Genomic DNA, 16,525 nt, shown 5'->3' with positions numbered 1-16,525 from the left:
AAATGACTAGTAACTTGAGAATTAAAATATAAGTCTTCAATCCATGGGCTTAATTCATGATTCACCTAAGCCATAGCGTTCCAAATGTGCACTATATAGGGTGTAATAACAGATGTTTCAGGGCTAATCCACTCTTGGTGGATTAGGCCTAGACCCATCTAGAGTGGGATCAAAATGCAAATAAAAAGAAAATATGGGTCTTCACTATAATATTTACCATCCCACTCAAATTTGCAAGGTTAAAAAAATCGGACAGGGTATTGAATTGGTTGAGGTAGTGGTTCAAGAGTTAGTGGGTCAGATCAAGGTTAGACCGGAATCAAACCGGTAATTATTAAAATAATTTAATTTAATTAAAATATATAAAACATTGATATTTAAATATAAAAATATAATATTTAACCTTATTTAAGATATCCGAGCTGTCTCTTCATCCCTTATATATACACAAAATATAAATTCTTTCTTCTTTTGACCTTTTTCCTATCTCCTTCACGTGACCTACCCTTATTTTTTTTTCTTTTTTTTTTTTCATTCTTTCTCTTACTTTACTTCTTAAGTCTTCAACACTCTAAAGGCTACACAACCTATAGTGCCAGACTTTTCTTCTTTCAATGTTAGCTTGTGTCTTCATTCTTCTTTATTGTGTGGGTAACCATTTCTTTCACAACTTCCATGGCTTCTCACTTTAGATCTAATCGGCTCTTACCAGAGGAGAACGGCAATAACGAAAGAACTCTCACGACGTGCGAAAGATGGTGACCATCACTTTTCTTCCTTCTTACTTTGGTCTCCTTTATCTTTCAGATCTGTACTTCTTCCTCCTCTCCCTCTCTTCTCCTTCCTCATAAGCAACCCAGTATAACCCGCCAAACCGATGGATTATCCTGGTTTTCTCCAACCCATTCTGGTTTAGGCCGAGTTATGAGGGGTTGGGTTTTTTTTAGGTTTAGGAGGTAAACCGGACCGAACAACTAGCCGGTTCACTAGTTTTCAGTCTAAACTGACTGGTCCAGTCTGGTTTTTTGAACATTGCAAATTTGCATGGTAGGAACCGTGATTGTGGATGAGAGTGGAGAGATTTAAGGAACAAAAACTGAATGCAATTTTCCAGATACACATATTGTAAAACACTCCACTACTCTCTCATATCTCTCTCCTTCATCTTTCTTCTCTATGCTTTGCTGTATATCCATAATCCGACTCCATCCTTGTAATCGGATCATGCGTGTGTGCCAAAAAAACCTACTTATATTCCAGGTAGGCCTGAAACACTAACATTATTTGTTCACGTCTTCTAGCTTTAGTCCGGTTCTGTTTGCTCTAATATATTTTGAGTTGCATGTGTTCCTTATTTTGTTTGGAAAAGTTTTGTATGCTCTCATACTTGGGTATTAATAATTGTCTTTTTTGTTTGGCCCACAACAAAAAGGACCGGAACGAGAATAAAGTATGACATACACATTTTACAAGAGATCCAATAATTAATTTCTTTTATCATGCCTCCTATAAAAAAGAACCGTTAATCTGGGCTGATCCATGTGAAAGGAAGTGTGTTTGCATAAAAAAATATTCAAGGGTTCTTCATTTCTCTAAAGACGGTTTCGTTGATTTTTCTTCCCTTTTGAGAAAACAAATGCCTGCCTCGTAGGAAATTTGCAATAGTGACGTATGATCATAAACTTGTAAAAGCAAGCAAAGCTTAAGGTCTTCCAAGCCAACTAATTTTTTAAAGTAAAAGAAACTGATGAAATAAGGAAAAATTAGCATTTTTTATTTCAACTATATATATATATATATATATATCCTTTTCTTGTTTTATTTTATTCAATAAAAATAAACATTAACAAAATAATAATATGATATTTAACTGGGGATTAAAAATATAAGCTACTTTTTTATCTTCCTTCGCGGTCCTCCAATTTTCTTATCCATAGGAAGGGAGATGAACTTCGAAACGTCCAATAAGTGATTGAATTTTGAACAATATTTGTTAAAATTAACATTTTCTTAATAACCAAAATAAAAACCTCATTGAACAAAAATATTCATATTGCTTTATATTAGGACCAACTTTCCGAATAATTCATCAGAATTCAAGTGATCACTATGAACAGTATTTTGCGAGAAAGACACAAATGGATACTTTAATCCAATCTTAGTTGGACCAGTAAAATTCATCAGTTTTATATTTTCCATATAAAATACTTTTTTCAAAGGACTTGACTAGTGTTAACCATATATAATTTATCTAGAAGTTGAACCATTATTAACACATCATCCTATGAATTTTCAAAATAACGAAAACCAAACTCACACGTCTCCATTTCTAAACTCATCACCCTCTTCAAATATAAAACTCCATCACCCCAGCATTCGTCAGGGCAAAATCTTCAAACTTCTTCTCAAACTCCAACCATGGCGATCATCAAAACCAGTCCCATCTTCTCCTTCCTCCTCATAAACCTCATGTTCGTCTCTACCAGAGCCGCCACGTTCACCATCTCAAACAATTGCTCCTACACCGTGTGGGCGGCTGCTCTCCCTGGTGGAGGAAGAAGGCTTAACTCCGGGGAAAGCTGGGACCTTGACATAGCTGCCGGAACGTCCCAGGCTCGCATCTGGCCACGAACCAACTGTAGCTTCAACCAATCGGGACAGGGAACATGTCTCACCGGAGACTGTGGCGGCCTCCTTGAGTGCAACCAAACCGGTACGCCTCCAAACACACTGGCTGAATTCTCGTTGAACCAATACAACAACATGGATTTCTTCGATATTTCGTTGGTCAATGGGTTCAACTTGCCATTAGAGATCAGTCCAGACGCTACCACCTGCAACAACACGATCCGGTGCACCGGGAACGGCATCGATGAGCAGTGCCCAGGGGAGTTGAAGGTTGCCGGAGGGTGTCAGAATCCATGCACAGTGTTTAGGTCAGATCAATATTGCTGTACTTCAGGATCAAGGAACTGTACGGCCACCGCGTATTCCAGGTTCTTCAAGGACAGGTGCCCTAGTGCTTATAGTTACCCCATGGACGATCCAACCAGCACCTTCACTTGCCCAGGAGGAACCAGCTACAGCGTTGCGTTTTGCCCTTGAACATCTTTTATTTTCAATTCTTGAAATTCTTGAGACTTCATATCCCTAACTAGTTGTGTTAAATGGTTTTAAAAATCAGAGTTATTTTTTGGAATTAAAGTTACTGTCAAATTTCTTCATTTTATTAAAAAGTACTGATAATCATTTTATTGTGAAATTTGACAGTAGTTTTAATATTAAAAAATAATTCCGATTTCTAATATCATTTAGACTTTACATTAAATTTTCTTTTCTTTTTTACTATATTGTGTTCAGTATAATTGTTGTTTATATGATTATGTAGCTGGAAAATACAAATAAAGGGCATTGCAGGTATATCTAGAATGTGATATTGATCTCTTGTGTATCGATTGAGATTATTATTATAATAATAAATGGGATTATTAAATAAATTGATTACGCATGCATGAAGCATAGAGTACCTTATCAAATTTAAGTCAACGGTCATCATATCATGTTTATGTTGAAATTTATATCTTTGACTAACGAAAAAAATATGCTTCGTACCTTATCTTTTAGTTTACTTTAATATTAATCTCACACAAATGCAATTTAATCTCACTTCATTTTAGTGAGGATAAAGCTAGCAGAACCATTCCCATTTGATTGTGATTGGGATATATAATGAATTGGTAGATATTTGAATAGGTCTCACGTTGAATTTTGAATAAGTTTTTATTTTTATAAAAAATATAATAGCTTCTTTGGGCAGATATAATACATATCCATGCACGGTATAGCTGGAATAAAATACACATTGATTCAACCAGGTATTGATCCGACGGAAACTAGTGTTTCTGACTTTCTTTATCAAATTCAGGAAAATTATAATATGTAAAATTTTTATATAAATTAATTATTAATACTACCTCCACTTCGTAATATAAAAGCTAATTTGATATTTAATTTAGTCGTAAATCCAATACTCCAATCTATTTTATTTTTCATATTTATCTATTTTTTCTCAAGGTAATTCTGGTAATTGTTGCATATGTTAAATGTTTTATTAAATGGTAATTCTAAATAATACATATGATTAGTAAGGATATTTTTTAAAAAAATAATACCTATTTATTATAAATAACTAACTTAATTAATTTTTTTAATTTATTTAAATTAGTTAATCAGCTTTTATATCATTACCAGGAAGTAGTATGCTTTTAACTTGCACGTAAAGGATATTGACACAGGTTAGGCTGTTGGTTCAAGTAAAGAAGTTACCATATTCGGCATATGAAAGTGTGCCGGTCTAGGCAAAGATATAATTGTCCAGAAAGACTAGATTACTTTTTTTCTTTTAGAATTTCATATAATTTTGATGAATTAAAAATTAATGAAATTTTCATTGTCCTATTATTAATAAAAATATTTTTGAAACAAATATATTATGGAAAATGTAAGTATATACCTAAACTTTTAATAAATTTTTTATAAAAAATTTAATTTTTATTTTATCCAGCTTTTATATCTTATCCAATATTATATTGTACATTTTCAAACACAAAATAGTATATAAGGGTATATCCTCCTGTGACTGCCGGCCCTCTCCTCAGTTTCTATCCCTTTCTCATCTCAACCATTAAAATTACAAATTAAAACTTCCAGATTTCATATTTTATAAATTTATAAATAAGATATTTTTCTATTTTTGTTTTAAATTATCATGACTAAAATTTAATAGTTTTAATTTTATTTATTTATTTAAAAAATTTAATATTTTATTTATAATTTTATAAAATATAAAATCTGGACTATTTAAATTGTAATTTTATTGTTGAAATGGAGAGTGAAGGAAAATGAAAAAAAAAAGAAGGAAAGTTGAGAGACCGTGCTGTATAGTGCCACACCAAAATTAATATAGCATCAAAAAATTATTCGGTCTTATCATATACGGTGTCCCATAGGGCCCTAAATGCCAAATTTTGTTTTGGTTTGAAAATAATACTACGCCTAATATAAAAACTAGTTGACTAATTTAAATAGATTAAAAAAATTAATTAAATTAGTTATTTGTAATAAGTAAGTGTTGTATTTCTTAAAATACTTTTACTAATTATGTATCTTAGCTATAATTACCATTCGATGAAATCTTTAACGTGTGCAATTCCTATAAGAAGTAAGTATGAAAGACAAAGTATATTAAGATTTTATACTTAAGACTAACTTGGATGTTAAACTAATTCTTATATTAAAGACCGAAAATATTATCAAATTATTTTAAGTCAACTGCTGTTATTTATGTTTATTTTTATTTTTGTTACACCATGAAATAACAAAAATTAAATGTTTAATTTCAGTTTAGTCAAATGGGCCGACCCAATTTATGAGAGATTTTAAATGGGCCTTTCTAAACAGTACAAGCCTAACAAATGTGACTTAGCACTAAAATGACTCATTTTGGCGCGATGAGCACCCAAGCAGTTAGAAAGGGCGACCTTTTCACATTGTTATAGCATGTGTTTGGATTACTGTTGAAACCACAAAACATGCCTTGAATAATGTGAATAGTGAAGTAGAGGGTTGCTATGACACTTGTTTGGATTGGCTTTTCCTCTAGCGAGGTTTTGGAGAGAAAAAAAGGGCAAAAAATTTGAGCTTTTCCAGTTTCCAATATGAAAGGAGAAAATAAATGAGAATGAGAAGGAAAAAAAAGGTATTTAAATGGGTCCCACCTTCATTCAATAATTTTATTTTTTTTAGTAATAATTTAATGTTTATAAACACATAGAAGAAGAAAAAAATTAACTGATAATATTTAATTATGAGAGTTTACTCTAAACCCAATTGATCACCATCATTAATCTTCAGTTAGACTCTAAAAATCTGTAAAAATTAAGTAATATTCAACAATCATATGTACAAAAATCACATTAAATATACTTAATTAATTTTGTTAGTTTTAAATTTTTTCAATAACAATTTTATATGAAAAATACCTAGGTCAAGTTTCTTATATTTATTATATCAAATTCTCCAATTAAACACACGTGTCTCAATTTTTTTTTTTTTGGTGAGCTTATAATTAAATGCTAATATTTTAAAAATAGGACACACATTTATGTGTAATTAGATAATTTCACATAATAGATATAAGGAACTTAATATAAGTATTGTCCATTTTGTATTTGCATTTTTTTATTACTCAATGCATCTTATTAACTAGTTTTTAATACTTACAAATTTTTTTAATAATATTTTGACTCTTTTTGCTTTTATAATTTTTAACTTAGTTTATTATTTTTCTTAAATTTATCAAATTATATATACTATAAAACTCATGTTCTTTTCAGTCATTTTACATCTAAACTTGCCTTTTCTTTTATAAAAATTAATCTAAATATAAATCATATTACACCTAATGTAACGTCCTTACTTTAACCCTTCAGAGTATGTGTTTGTAAGCGTTACGATTCAAGGGGATCACAAAACAAGCTTGTGAATTGAAATTTTCTATATAATTATTTAGGTTACTATCCACTATTTAAATTCCAGACTACATGTCTAATTTCGAAAAATCATAGCCAATTCTATAAAAATTGTATTGAAGAGATTCAAAATTCTACTCGGAGCTCTTTCAATTCTCCACAAGAGAAAAATATGAAACTGGATTTATCCTTCCCCAATTCATACAGTTTATTCATTAAACTTTACTGTTCATTTGCTAAATTTTAGAAATTTCAGACTTTTTGTCTCAATTTTGAAAATTCATATCTCCTTGTGTACACATCCAATTGAGGTGGTCTATATCTCATTTTAAAGCTTGGAATGTGTATTATATGATCACCAAATTTCGTGATCAGCTTCCTCCATTTACTGGGTCAAACTGGAGCTACAAACTCACTATTCTAGGACCTACGTTTTCCTCTTTACCTATTCTTACTTTAATTCTTTTTATTGCCTTGCATGCATAACTTGGGCTTATTCTTTCTCACATATTCTCATACATTTCCATTCATGCCATAAATATTATAATTAATTACATGGCATCATTGGCATCCATAAACATAATTTACAAAATAGGAGAATTATACATCCATCAACAATCTCATTCATTAACATGAATAATTCTCCACTTTTTTCTCCTTGCTTCTCATGCCATTATTGCCCGTCATTGATTGGCCTAAATGGTTGGTTAGAGAGGGTGAGATTTGCAGGAATCTTAGTAGCAAACAATACCACATTAATCATGTTACATGGATGCTAATGCATTACATGTAACTTGCTTATTCTCTTATTAATTAGTGACATATTAGCATGCTTAATGCTACCTTCTTGATGCATGGTCATGGAGACATAATCTACTCATCATAAATAGCAATTACAGCAGCCAAAACATGCCACAATAACATTCAAACATCATGCACATATCAATACATAAGCATACAACATCAAGCAATGATAATACGTAAGTTCACTACCTTATACTTCAAGCTTTCCTCTTGCTTTTCCTTTGACTCCCTTGACTTCCCAACCATTAAGGCTTTTGGTCAACATCATCAAATATCCTCTTGGATAGTCCAAGGTCCTAAACATAGCCATAAGGTTCACATAACTCATTAGGAGCAAGAAATCACACAAAGGTTAAGACCTGCTCTCTTGAATCTCAACCCTTTCTCTTGATTTAAGGGTTTTCTTTCTCACTTTTCTAACATAAATATCATTATTTTCCATCCTTAAGGTCCATTTCTTGCCAATTGGGACCACTTTAGATGGCCTTAGATTCAAAAAGATCAAAGTTAGAATTAACAAGCTAATCTAGTATTCAAACAATCCAGTCAATCATACACACTATTACGATTGAATGATGCAGAAATGTAGATATTCAACTCTATGGAGTCACTTCGTGAATGCTCTGGAACTCTGACTTCAGGTAGGGATTTCTAGATGAATGAAGAAATTCAGCTACTCATGATTAGGAAGTGCATCAGTAGCGATGAATGGAATATAAGTGCCATTGAGGATTGGATGTTAGAAACTCTTCAAGAGAGAAAGAAAATGCCAATCTGCAGCTCGTGTCTCTCGATAATTGCCACACCTCCTTTAAATATTCCATTATACATCAATTGGAACCATTATAACGTGTTTCGCAGCTTTTCTAGATGAAAATTTCAATTTCAATATTTCAAGTTTAATTATGTTTGTACACTATTCATCTGAATTTGGGTTAACTTTGAAAATTCATAACTAATTCTAGAAAACTCAAAATGGGATGGTTTCAATTTTCACAGGAAGCTTGCTAAGAGTTCTATGGAGCAAAAATATTCATTGGACTCAATTTGATCTAGAACTGTACCAAAAAATTTGACAAAGTGTACTATTCATATAGTCAATTTTTGAATTTTCAATATTTTTGCCCAACTTTGGAAGGGCATAACTCTTAGTAAAAAAAAATTCAAATTTAATGGTTTTAATGCTAAAAATGGGATCTATTTGCCTGTAAATTTTCATGCCCAAATTCCAACAATTGCTCATTATTTTATGTGCTACCGGATTAGCACTATTTAGGGAGATTTTATCCCCTAATTCCATTTTCTTACATTTGTGTTTCCCTTTTTCCTTGTCCTTACCCTTGTGCCATTATACCGTTCAATATTCCAATACTAGGGTATGTCAGGACAATATAATCTACATTATATCATTATCCATAGTTCATTACAACTTAGCATAAAGTTCATTAAAAACATTACATGACGTAACATTATGACATCAATTCCATAATGCTCTTCTACCCCAACACCAATTCCTTGCCTTGATCCATGGATGAGCTACTCCCTATTGAGACATAATTTGATATAGGAGGGATGAGATTTCATAAAAATCTCAGTAGCTTTGAATTACAATTATCATGTAAACTAAGCAAGTTATTATGTGACATATTATAGAACTCCAAAACATCCTCAAGTCACATAAAATCATACTTAATCTCATGCTAGGAAAGGAACATCAACACTTCCACATTAACACCAATCAATGCATTTGGCCAAAGGATAAATAAAGGTCATTCAATCAACAATATCACAACACAAGTTCCTGAATCCAAGCAAACAATATGTCACATTAAACAAGCAAGATAACAATCAAATTATAATTCAAAGCTATCTTTTTAACTTTTGTTCACTTCAAGGAACAAAGCTTCTCCTTGGTTCCTCCTTACAATGCCTATTAAACCAAGTATAAACATAGGCCACATTAATCACTAAACAACTTAATTACAATTTTTGAACTTTAACTTAGTAATTTCCCCTTTTTTTCTTTGATTTTTAACAAATTGATTCCTCCTTTAGAATCAATAACCTCATGACTCATTCCTACACAATTTTTCATTAGGAATCCAAATATGCAATCAGATTTTTGAAATTCACAATCCTTCCCCACGAATTTGGTTTGGCCGAATAGGGGGTTATAACTTCTAAAAATTTTATTTTTGATTCCAATGATTTTAAATACTTCCCAACCATATAGCCCTACACAAAAACATGTTTTAAAACCATTAGAATCATCAAATCAAGACAAAACAATTTTCTTCTACATGAACCATGCTTGGCCGAACCTCCCCCCTAAAACCCTAACTTTGATTTTCTTCCAAAAATCAATCCATACACTATTTAATCTTGCTTATTCCACTTGATTATTAAGGTTTCTATCCTTCCCTAAGTGCCACATGATTCAGCAAAATTGGACAGCATTTTTCCATGATCTTCCAAGCAAAAAACCCTAACCAATCAAGCTTGAAAATGCTTGACGTAAGTTAGATGATTCCTTGCCTAAAATGCTTGAAAATTTTGAAGAAATAGGGCTAGAGCTATAGTGACAGAGTCTCCCCTTGTTTTTCCAATTTTCTAACATTTATTTGTATTTTAAGAGGGGATATTTATAGACAAATTAAGCTGCCTCCTCCTCTGATTTTTGGACGACCAAATGGCAGAAAAATAGGGTGAGTTGGCAGCCATTAAGTGTCACTTAACTTCAGATTAAATCATGTATCCAATCTCTAGAATTTTCCATCAATTATCCCTTAATTTTTATATTTTTCTTTAATTAATTTGAAACCTCCAGATCCTGCACGAAATTGGGCCCTTATTGGGCTCAATATGGGCCCCACAAATGGTTTGGGCTGGCCCAAAAAGCTGGTCCACAAACCAAGTCACTATCTCAAACTAATTTGAAACTTTATTGGTTACTATTTACTAGTAACATTCTATAATTTTTCTAGACTTCCAAAAATTTATTTTTCTCCATGATAATTCACTTTTTAATATGAGAACATGATCTAGAAATTTTCAAATTTTTTCACCACCTCTAGATATTTATTTTGAATTTTCTCTGATTAAACCTTTATCGATGTCACTGTAGGAAAATAAATTTCCTAAAATTTATTCCTGAGCTTCCAAGGCCTAAAATCAATTTTATAAGTTTAAATAAATATTTATATGATTTATCCATCATTCTATCAAATTTATTGAGGCCTCTAACTAATTAAAATAATTATTTTTCTCTGATTTTTTAATATTTTTCTGAAAAACCTCTGTTTACAAGAAATTTCATAATAATTTATTTTTACCATAATTTCACCTTTTGGGCCTCAACCGAGTTTTCATAACTTTCAATTTATACTTTTTATATTTTTTAGGAATTTTTTAAAATTTTTGTCAAAATTTTCCGTTTTGCCCTTCCTAAATCGATAATTACGAAAATGTCAGCCCAGACCTTATCGAGGTTTCATATCAATAGTTTGTTTCCCCTCCCCGTCTAGTTTCTACATTGACCCTCATTTGATTTTTAATTCCCTATAGCCAGGTGAAAATTTTTTGGGATGTGACAATAATTACCTAAGTTTTATATTGAAATCAAAATTAGTTCTCCCTTCCTCCAAGCTGATGTGGAGCTTCTTCACTTTTACAGTTATATTCTGTTGAAGAGGGAATAGATCTAGCAATCTGTTCTGTGCTCTCGCTCCTCCTTTGTTTTAAATTTTTGTTGAAGTTTCGATAGAAACCTCTTTCCCTTGCTAATGGAATTGGTTTTCCATTGGTGAAGAAACTCTTTTCCCTGGGATTCCGTTTATGCTTGGATGTGGAATTCCTTCCAAATTCCCATAAATTCTCAATTGTCCTCCTGAAATGAACAGCACATAAAGGCTAATATCTAAAGTGGGAGAACATTTATAAAAACAAATTAAAGTCTAATGATTTGATTCAAAAGAATTAGACTCTGAATGATTACAAATGACAGCCAAATTGCTCAATTAAAACTCTAAAAAGACCATTTCATACAAATTGGATTATGTCAAAATAATGGTCTATCATTGGTGTTTGAATTAATTTTTGGAAGAAATTTCAAGTTCCCTAATCACGTGACATTTCGTCCAAACTTAGTTCATGGGGTTAGAAATTGTTTCAGTTTAATTTGATGATTCCAACAAGTTTAGAATGTGTTTTCGTGTGATAGTATGTCAAAGAAAAGTGTTTGAAAGTATTAGAATAAAAAATAGAAATGCTAACCCTAAATTACACACTATTTGGCCAAGTGAGAAATGATACCCTAGGGTTTGATTTTTACTATTTTGATGCTTCTAATGCATTTAGAAGGTGATTTTGTGTAGGAATATAAGGAGAACATGAGTTTAGAAGTATTAAAATTGAAAATAGAATTTTGAACCCTAAGGTATTAATTCGGCCAAGAGGAGAAGTGGTAGGAGTTGGATTTTGATGAACCTAAGTTTAAAAATAGATTCTACATGAAAAATTGTGTGGGAGACACCTATAGGGTGATACTAAAACCCCAAATTAATGGAAAAAGGGGTAGGGTTTTAGTATCATTGTTAGTATGATTGATTTGGAACACTATCACTCTTGTTATTTGATAGGTTATTTTAGCAAGCAATTGGAAGCCCAAGGACTTAGAGAAGAGGCCGTGTAATTGAGCTCGAAGAGGTAGCATGGAATTGACTTGCTTGATTATTACATGATATAATTCTTTGAATATAGGTCATATGGTATTTGAAATTGTTTGATGGTAATGTGTTTGACTTGTTTGCATGGCATGCCTTGGCAAGATGCACGATTGCATTGATTTGGAATAACTTGACATGATTTTTATTGTCACATCCTGAATTTTAGGCTTAGAAGTACCAGAATTAGCCTGAAACGGCAGGCTACCAAACCCTTTTTGGCAGAAGTCGTAGAGATTTTCTAGAATGACAAAGAGATTCTCAGGGACTAAATAACAAATGGAAAGTTTTCTAGAACTAAGAAAAGAAGAAGTTAGAGACTTGGATGAAGTCTCAGGACCCAGGAATGAGAAATAGAAATAAATATAGGCCAAAGGTTATGTTGGAAGCCCCAATGAAATGAATTTCAGGTTAAGCCAAACCAAGAGCAAAATTGTAATTTTGCAAATTTTTTTGCTAGTGAGGGTAAAAATAAAAAATTATGCCCAAAAATTCCTAAAAAACGATAAGGTGTAAATTAGAGGTTTTAGAACCTCAAATGAGGCCCAAAAGGTGAAAATAGTATAAAATAGCTTACTATGGAATTTTCTGAAAACGAAGGTTTTCAGGAAAATAATAAAAAATTAGAGGAAAATAATTATTTAAAATAGCTAGAGGCCTCAATAAATTTAGAAAAAATATGGATAAATTATCTAAATATGGGAGTAAATTTATAAAATTGGTTTCAGGTCTTGGAAGTATAGGAATTAATTTTAGGGAATTTATTTTCTCATAGTTACATCGATAAAAGCCTAATCGGGAAAAATTCAAAATAAATATCTAGAAGTGGAGAACAATTTTGAAAATTTTCAAATCATATTCTCATATGAAAAGGAGATTTATCATGGAGAGAAATAAATTTTTGAAGGCCTAGAAAAATTACGGAATGTTACAAATGAATAGTAACAAAAAAGGAGTCGAAATGGTTTGTGATTGTGATTTGGTTTGTGAGCTAACTTTTTAGGCCATCCTAGACCCTGTGTAGGACCCATATTGGGACTAGAAGAGAGCCCAATTTCGTGACTTGCTACCCACTCAAAGAAATTAATTAAATAAAATTCAAAATTCATGGATAATGTTGGAAATTTCTTATAAAAGGACACGTGTGCGGGTGGATTGAAAACATGTAGCTTGATGATGTAAGCATGATGTCATCAAGATAATGAAAGCATGATGCCATATGACACTTGTCATCACAAGATTCAGTCTTGTTTTCTATAAATACCCCTTCCCCACCCCTCATTTCATCCAAGCTCATGGAACCATGGGGAAGCTCTTGCAAAATGAATTCTAGAGAGAGAAAAAAGGAGAGAGAAAGGTCAAGTGACCCCATGCAAGATCAAGCTCTGAAACAAGGTATGTTCGTTGTTTTTAATGTAGTTTTCTCTACCCTTATTGTTATTGAGCTTGGTTGTGGATTTTAATAATTTTTGGGAGTTTGAAACCCTAAGGGGGTATGCTGCATGAAACTGTTAAGGATAAGAGAAGATGAAATTGATGTTAGAATAATGTTTAAAGGCTTGAAAGGAACAAGAATCAAGTGGTTTTATGTTGAAATTGGTTAAATTTCTTGATTCTGTAACTTGAGTAATATTTCAGACAGAGCTAGTTCTTGGGGCTAGGATTGGATTTTGATGATTTTCATGGTTCCAGTATGTTTAAAATGAAAAATTGTGTGGGATAAATGTGAGAAAACAAGTTTGGAAGCATTGGAATTGAAAATAAATATTTTAGACCCCAAGTGTATACTTTTCGATCAAGGTTGGTTCGTAGAGAAGGAGTTTGATTTTGATTATTTTGACCTTGAAAATGGATTCTACATGTAAAATTGTATGGGAATAGCATATGGAATTAATTTTAAAAAGATTGTAAATCAAGCTCAAAAGTTAGAAGTTAATATAGTTCAGAGAAAACAAAGTATTGATGTTATTGATTACCATGGTTCTAATGAATGAATAAAAATAATGTGTTGATGCATTTAGAGTCATGAAATATTGAGGAAGATGAATGACAAAGGTTGAGCAAGTAATTTTAATGGTTGGTAGAAAAGGGAGCAAGGGGAAGTAAAGAGAAAGTTTAAAGACATAAGGTAGCAAACTTAACCTTACTCTTATGTGCTTGGTATTTGCTTGCATACATGACATGTTTCTATGTTATATGATTTTATGAACTCATGTGCTGTGATTGTGAATGTGTTTGAAATATGTCACAGGCCTATGTGTTTTATGATAAACATGATGATTTCCAAACATGCCAGATGTTAAGTTGTAAGAATATTATAAATGCCAAGCTTGCAATGTATGTTTGGGTGGTTATTGTTTGCTACTGAGATTCTCCTGAATCTCACCCCTCTCTAACCAACTATTTAGGTCAATCAATGATGCACAATGATTGCATGAAGGAGAGCATGAGAAGAAAGTGGAGAATTATTGATGTTAATGATTGCTTAAGGATTTATGTATGATTCTCCTACTATGTAAATTATGTATATGAATGCCAATGATGCAATTTATTTGTTTAGAATGTTTATGGCATGAATGAAAATGTATAAGAATGAATGGGAAAGGATAGGGCCAAGCTATGCATGCCAAAACAATAAAAAGAATTAAAGCAAGAATTGTCTAATGGATAAAACGTAGGTCCCAGAGCAGTCAGCTTTCAACTCCAATTTGGCCTACCAATTGTATGAGTTAAGCTATGAAACTTGATAGACATATTATACACATCTAAAGATTTAAAATGATAGGTAGATTACCTCAATTGGATGTGTACACTAAGAGATACTAATTTCCAAATTTGAGCCAAGAAAACTGGAAGTTCTAGAATTTACGAAATGAACAGTGATTTTCATGGATTAAACTATACGAACTGGGTTGAGATAAGTCTAGTTTGATAGTTTTCTCCTATAGAGAATTGAAAGAGATTCGAGTAGAATTTTAGAACACCTCAATACGATTTTTATAGAATTAGTTATGATTTTTCAAAGTTAGACTAAAAATCTGGAATCTAACCAGTAAACAGTAACCCGAGAACTAATTGTAAATTTTCAATCTACAGGCTTGGTTCATGAATCGCTTGAATCGTAATGCTTTCAAACACGTATTCTGAGGGGTTAAAGGAAGGATGTTTCATTTATGGCATAGAGGTAAAGAAATATTTTATGGAATTAATCGTAATATATCTTGCATGTTTAACATTATTGTTGTAAATCCTTTGCTATTGAGATTCTGATGAAATCTCATTCCTCTCTATGTTCAAATACCACCAATAGGGCAAGCAAGTGGTGTGGCTAAAGGTAAGGGGATGATGCCACCATGAAGAAGAATGTTGTGAAATTATATGAAATTATGTTGAACTTTATGTATAAGTTGTATAATGTATGTGGATTGACATTTGGATAACTTCTGGAGCTTGTAAATTATGAAGGATCACTTATTATATGCTTTAATATGTGGCTGAATGATGTTTGTGTGGCTATGATTTTAAATCAATTTTTCCAAGAAGGGATAAAAATTTACCTAAAAGGACCTCCCCTACAGTATCGTCACCGTAGTAGAGTTTAACCACCAAGTTTGGGATGGATTGGTGTGGTTCCTTTACGCCGAGGACACTAGAATATCGAAGCATGAATGAAGAAAGGCACGAGATAAAAGCATATTGGCTATTGATTGTGAGGCCCTAATTAAGGACAAAGTTTGAATATGTGAAATTTTAGGCAAATGATGGAGTTTGGATCTGAAACTTAACAATCTAATAGTTCATATTTTTAGCTTTAAAATAAGTGGTATTTTATAAAATTTTAAATTTTGTACAAAAAGTTATGTCCTTCCAAAATTGGGCATAAATTCTGAAAAATTAGAAAATTTACCAAATGAACAATGGACATTGTTGTTGAAACTGAGCACATGAGCTTAGTTCACACTCTGGATGTACTTTTTCCTTAAAGAGCTCATTGCAAGCTTCAAGTAGGACTTAGAACCATATCATTTCAATTTTTCTAGAATTAGTTATGATTTTTCAAAGTTTAGAGAAATTAGGGTATAATGAATAGTAACATGAGAATATAAATCTAAAAATTCAAAATTCTCTAACTTAATGGCTTCAGAAATGTTTCCAAATACTCCCACTTAATATAAAATTGGGTAATAAAGTAAGGTTCACTGTCCATATTGCCAACTTGTTTTTCAAAGAAATTGTTAAGTTACATAGATTGCCCAAAATCATTGTGAGTGACAAGGATGTGAAGTTTCTTAGCTATTTTTGGAGGACTTTATGGAGTAAGCTAAGAACTAAGTTGTTGTTTTTTACTATTGCACATCCCCAAACTGATGGGCAAACAAGGGCCATTGACAGAATACTTACTACTTTGTTGCGTGCAATAGTCCAAAAGAACTTGAAGAATTGGGTCAATTGTTTGCCTCATATTGAGTT

General features: G+C 31.9%; 1 protein-coding gene across 1 annotated transcript; it reads left to right on the top strand.

The window, feature by feature from the left end:
- The first annotated feature begins 2,387 nt into the window (after positions 1-2,387).
- LOC114755939 (protein P21-like) lies at positions 2,388-3,491 on the top strand. The gene has a single exon (XM_028944835.1). The coding sequence runs from the start codon at positions 2,419-2,421 to the stop codon at positions 3,103-3,105; it is 687 nt and encodes a 228-aa protein (XP_028800668.1). The 5' UTR covers positions 2,388-2,418; the 3' UTR covers positions 3,106-3,491.
- Positions 3,492-16,525: the final 13,034 nt, after the last annotated feature.

Source organism: Neltuma alba, unplaced genomic scaffold, assembly GCF_004799145.2.
Source record: "Neltuma alba isolate B1F8T4 unplaced genomic scaffold, ASM479914v2 tig00010350_pilon, whole genome shotgun sequence".
NCBI lineage: Eukaryota > Viridiplantae > Streptophyta > Magnoliopsida > Fabales > Fabaceae > Neltuma > Neltuma alba.
Note: the sequence above shows the minus strand (reverse complement) of the source record. Positions and strands in the feature narration are given on the sequence as shown.

Coding starts and splice junctions, on each gene's coding strand:
- LOC114755939 (XM_028944835.1), top strand. CDS start 2,419: ATGGCGATCATCAAAACCAGTCCCATCTTCTCCTTCCTCCTCATAAAC.